The 5,851-nt window shown below is 29.7% G+C and overlaps 1 protein-coding gene across 4 annotated transcripts in view; it reads right to left on the reverse strand.

Moving 5' to 3' along the window:
* Positions 1–5,851, reverse strand: part of LOC102672238 (attractin) — a 24,146-nt gene that overhangs the window by 2,129 nt on the left and 16,166 nt on the right. For 3 of the 4 annotated variants that reach the window (XM_031515061.1, XM_031515062.1, XM_031515063.1), the window contains 9 exons: positions 5,095–5,276; positions 4,192–4,583; positions 2,920–3,518; positions 2,239–2,722; positions 1,485–1,896; positions 1,257–1,400; positions 1,038–1,187; positions 566–953; positions 146–377 (listed from right to left, as the gene is read on the reverse strand). In XM_031515061.1, the coding sequence (XP_031370921.1) occupies positions 146–377; positions 566–953; positions 1,038–1,187; positions 1,257–1,400; positions 1,485–1,896; positions 2,239–2,722; positions 2,920–3,518; positions 4,192–4,583; positions 5,095–5,276 (2,983 nt within the window). The remainder of the gene's footprint in view (positions 1–145; positions 378–565; positions 954–1,037; positions 1,188–1,256; positions 1,401–1,484; positions 1,897–2,238; positions 2,723–2,919; positions 3,519–4,191; positions 4,584–5,094; positions 5,277–5,851) is intronic. The other variant, XM_006609211.2, reaches the window with a different exon arrangement.

The following is a 5,851-nucleotide window of genomic DNA, read 5'->3' on the forward strand; positions in this document are numbered from 1 at the left end:
AAATAGATTTTAATAATTTTATTTTATAAATATTTATCTATAATTATATATATATAATTATGTTTATATTTTTTATTAAATTTGTTATGTTGTATATATATTTCATATATGATTTTTTTATATAGCTAAATAATTAAATATTAACCTTTTTCTTTTTGCGGCAATTTACTAATTCGGACTCACTTCGCTCCGAGTCAGAATTATCGATGTCCCGCCTCTCGATTTCTACCAAAACTTGGCTAAACGCTCTACTGGCCATTTGTTCCATTTCTACAAACAATCTCTGTCTTCTTCTATACATATCATATTTTTGCTTGATTTTCCAAAGAACAGCAGCCACCAACAGTAGAGCGAGGAAGCACCTAGGCATGTAATCTCTAGTTTACAAGTAAATACTGCCTGAGGCTTAGGACAACACAAAAGCGTAGGAAATTTTGAAAAAAAAAAAATAATGAACAAAATCACAATGTCGTTTATCTTGTTATTAATTTCTACACATAACACAGATAATCAATACATTCACCATATATTTAGTTTATTTTGACATCAAGTTTCAAATACTCACGTGCAAAATGTTATAAAGAATTGCTGCAAGTTGAGTTTGGAATATTGTGAAAAAGAAATTTGAATCCACACCGGCGGTTGGAAGTCGTACACATATACATAGAATGTGGTCAATGTATTATTGTTCTCACTACCGAAACCATAACCATCTTTAATAAAACGATGTTTATACATTGCAGTCGTGCAATTTGCGCCAAGAATGACTGGCATTTCCGGTGTGTTTGCTCTTTTCACCGTGATGTTCATTTTAGCCAGAACAGAACACGTAATGGAAAACTCTGCATCAATATCAGGTTTTGGCGGAGAATTCTTAAAATTAATCGCTCTGTATTGACGGTCCTCTTTTTTACTTAAATTGAATGTAAATTGATAATCAATAGCCAAATCGTCTGTAAAAGAATTTTAAATTGAAATCTGTATCTTCGAAAATATTAAATGAATGAAAAAAGAGAAATATTAAAAAAAAAACTTACAAAAACAAGATCCTTTATTAGTAGGATCTCCATGATAAAGGCTAGACACGTCACATCGTTCACAATGATCTCCAATAATGCCTTTCGTTGTACAGAAACATTTACCCGTTTCACTGGTACATTGTGTGCCTTGATTATTACAAAAACATGCTGTAACAAGAAAATATAATTTAAGAATCTATTTAAAAAATTATATTACGTAGGATAGAATGAATTTACGTTGACAAGTGGCTCCATTTAATGGATTTCCATAGTAACCAGGAATACATTTATCGCAATGAGGTCCATAAGTCAAATTTCCACATGGTTGAATACATATACTGCTATTCGAAAGACACTTGCTGTGACCATTGCATTGACAAGCTAAAATTATAATGTAAAGAGAATTAGTACATGTCACCTTTAAACACCACAATCAATTTTATTATTTAATTATAATGCACTTACTAGGACATTTTGTAAAATACCATCGTTCGATTGAGCAAGTGTCCAAGCTTTTACTGCTTGGACCACGAGCTCCACCTGGCAAACACAATCCTTTTCCTGTCCCAGAACCGTCATCACACCATCCACATCCAGGATCAGATCGGCACGCTGCACAAGATGAATAAAATGTACACCATTCTTTTCCCGTTTCCGTGGGATGACATTTTGAATCAACCGTTGTCCATTCACGACATTGTCCATAAGGGAAGCTTGCAGGATATGCATTTTTGTCCACACATTTTTTCTCATTTTGACACCAAATACAATCTGATTCTGTGCAATTTTTACAGGAAGTATAGTCTACGCATGGACTGCGACAAGAATCTATGGACAATCTTTGTGCTTGAATAGTTCCGTTTAAAATGGTCACTTGCTGTAAATATTTGTATATAGATTCATTTTCTTTTATATATTTTACATATATATATAAATATATATTTGAAGCAAAATTGGTTGTTTACTAATCTTGCAAAACAACTAAAATCTACCATCTAATATAATCAATAAATCACTATATATATGCAAAATTCTTTAATGAATATCTATGATTACAGAAAAAAGATGGAAGAGTGATTCTACCAAACTATAACATCAAATATTTTTTTCATTTTATCTATATGATTATAAATGCGAATAGTAAGATTTGAATCACTATCGAACTTGCTCTAATTGTAGCAAATATAGCGAACAATAACTTTTTTACTCAAATACTTACTTCTCGAGCTTTCGAATATGGTTTACATCGATCAGGTCCATTTGACCAAGACCAGATGCAGTGTGGATTACTAGAACACGCATGGCATGTATGCAACTGCAAACATTTAATGGCTGTGTGAGCATCACATTGATCTAGATTACTGATAGCCTTGGTCGGAGGTGCATTAGCGTTGTCTCGGCAAATTTCGTGCGAGCAACTCTTACCGCACCATATGCAATTATATGATGTTTGTACACAAGCCACACAATCCGTAAGCAGCTTGCATAATTCCTTGTGAGATGTCATCCCACGAGGCGGAGTATCGTCCAGACATCTCATATAAATTCCATCATGCATGTCATCGTTAAGAAGCACGTGTCGAGCTATCTTGGTGATCTGTATACATCGATTTTCTCTTTTATCCCACACGCACTTCACGCCTGTCCTTGCATTTAAACAATGATTTTGATTTGTTAAATGCTCACAATTTCCTGGAGTATACCTAATAAATATAATAAATATATTTTATATTATATATTATATAATAATAAATATAATAAATAAATTTTTATTCTTATTCTTTTAATTGAAATCCGTAAAAATTTCTCTATCACTACATTATTTATAATTATATATATTTATAATTAATAATAATAAATAATAATTATATATGATAGATGTATTGTATAAATATTCTACCTTGTCATGTCAGACAACATTTGTCCATCGAATCCCCCATAGATATACATTGACTTCTCAAACACAGTCGCACTGTGTCCATACCTGGGCAGGTCGGTCATCTCTTTGGGCATAGGAAATTGATGCCAGGAATCACAAGTGACATCATATGCGATCGTATCTGCCGAATAACATCTCGTTCCATCCGAATGTTGCGTATCGTTATGCATATTACCGCCAAAGACAATCATCAAACCACCAGAAATGAACACAGCTGTGTGAAAGAAACGAGCTGATGGGGCAGCCGTAAGCAATGTCCATTGACGAGAATTAGGATCATAAGAGTACAATCGACTAGTTAAGACCTGTGTGGTCTGCGATTCTGATACGTATCCTCCATATACATAAATGAGATTTGTTAATGTATCATAGGCGGAGCTATGCCCGTAACCACCTTTCACAGGGAATCCAATTGTGTCTACGATTTGCCATTCACGTGTACCCAAATGATATTCTTGAATCTCATTCAAATAACCATATTGAGGTGAATATCCGAATATTACTACCATTTTTTCTTTTCTTCCATGATTTTGTACAAGAGTTGCAGAATGTCCGGCTACCTGTGTAAAATAATGTATTAAAAACACGCACATTCAATATGGCTTAATATATTTAATATATTGCTAAAAAAATATTATTAAAGCATATTAAGATATTCATTATACATAATATTCTATGAGAAAAAATATTTGATTAACATCAATTACAGCATTAATCCATTAAAGATTGCAACATGATAAAATTCTGTTTTCTTAATAGTAGCTAAGTATAGTTATACAAGAAAATTTTAACGATTTATATAATATTTTTCTCTTCACTTTTTTTTCTTTCTTTTCTTTCTATTTGATAAAGTTTAAAAAAATTTAACTATTTATTCTTAATAAAGTTACGAGAATAGGATAAAATTCTTTAAAATATTTAAATATATATTATTTTTGTAGAAAAAAATTAAAAGTGAAAATAATCAAATTAAGAATATAAAAAAACAACCAAAATAATATAAACAAATTAAAAAACGTAATCAAACAAAATTAATAAAAATCGAAAAATATAAAAATTACATACATGTAACAATTATGATAATTATATTAATATAATTTTAAGTAAGAAAAATTTCAATTTAAAAACTAAAAACTACTTGTATATACATACTTAAAGCTAACTCAAAATATTATAGAAATTATAGAAATTATAGATACAAAAACGAATTCATGAAGGAAATTATCAAATCACCTTTAAAGGACCACGCATAGTTTTGTTGCTCTTGTCGTGTACGGTTACATTCTCCCAGACTTTCGCCGAGACATCAAATGCCCAGATTTCATTGGTTACCGTAGAATTAGGCAGTACACCACCATACATGAATATTTTATCACCGAAAAGTATACACGAATGAGCGTATCGAGGTTGAGGAACCTTCCCTTCGACATGAGGGGTCTCCCAGACATTTCCATTGAAATCGTACACGTAAATCATTTTAGCGCGATGAAAACTTTCACCACCAACTATATATAAAGAATCTTTCCAAACGATAGAGCAATGACTAGCCGAGCCTTCAGGTGAGAAGTCAGTATAGAATACATTTTCCCAGAATCCACGGTCGCTTCTTTGACTGCAATCAGAACCTGAAAAAATATAAAGTTAATAAATAATATACAATATGTAATAATAATAAATTAATGTATAATTTTATAATTAAATATATATTAATAATATATAATTATATAAATGTATATTTATATAGTAATTTATACATATGAATTACAGATTAAATCATTTGATTTTTAAAAAGAAGATAGTAGAAATTAATTGGATCATTATACAGTATATTAAATTTCTTTCCTTTTCTTTTTCAAAATTATAAATATATTAAATGTAATATTATTACTATATTATACTAAATTATACAATTACTACATTATTGGCATTATCATTACACTCTTCCATCACGCTAAGCAATCTATTCATAACCCAAAAAAAACTAATTAATTATATCCTTTTCCATAAGCAAAAAAAAAAATCATAAAATTATATATAATTATCCAATTCTCTTAGAAACATTCATAAAAATATAGAACAAAATAAATTAAATCTTCCAAAATACATTAGGTAACTTTTTTTGATAGAAAATCTCACCCTTGAAGCCATGCATACAATCACAATGATGACTCTCCCGATTACATTCGCCCTGTCCATGACTATGGGAACAGTTATTCGGACAAACTTGAATTTCACAGGCTTCACCAGTCCATGTGGCATCACATGTACACACACCATCAATGCAAACCCCATGTCCAGAACAATCGATGTGCGAATACCTGTGAATACCAAAAAATATGTACAAGAGGAAAGTAGGTTACACAAATCTTTCTAAGAAACCAAGCTATCGCATATTGGTTCTAAATACCATTGTAAACATGCTCTTAACATATTTATATACAAGGATAGATTAAATGTTTGCCTGATTGAATTTAGACAAATGTTTCAAAAAAAATGATTAATGCAAGAGAAACAAATGAAAGATCATTTTAAATGATTATTTTTTAATGTAAAGGAATTTTTTTTCCGTTTTGGGAAATATGATGAATTAGGAATAAAAACAGTTCTAGTACCAAATAAAACTAAATGTGAGGATGTTCCATATTGAAGCTTTATATATAAACTTCAAATAATTGTTAAGTGGAAAAAAAGAATTTTTTTTTTAAATTATCATATTAATAATTACTAATTATTATATAAAAATATATTTTTTTTCAATTAATGCTTTTTTTAATTTTAAACAATAATTTTATAAATAATTTTTCTAATCCCAACAAGCTTATCATAAAAATAATTTTCTATAATTAATTTTCTATAATAAATAAACAAATATTCTAGATAAATTTTTAAAATA

The sequence above is a fragment of the Apis dorsata genome, unplaced genomic scaffold (assembly GCF_000469605.1).
Source record: "Apis dorsata unplaced genomic scaffold, Apis dorsata 1.3 scaffold_52, whole genome shotgun sequence".
In the NCBI taxonomy this organism is placed as follows: domain Eukaryota; kingdom Metazoa; phylum Arthropoda; class Insecta; order Hymenoptera; family Apidae; genus Apis; species Apis dorsata.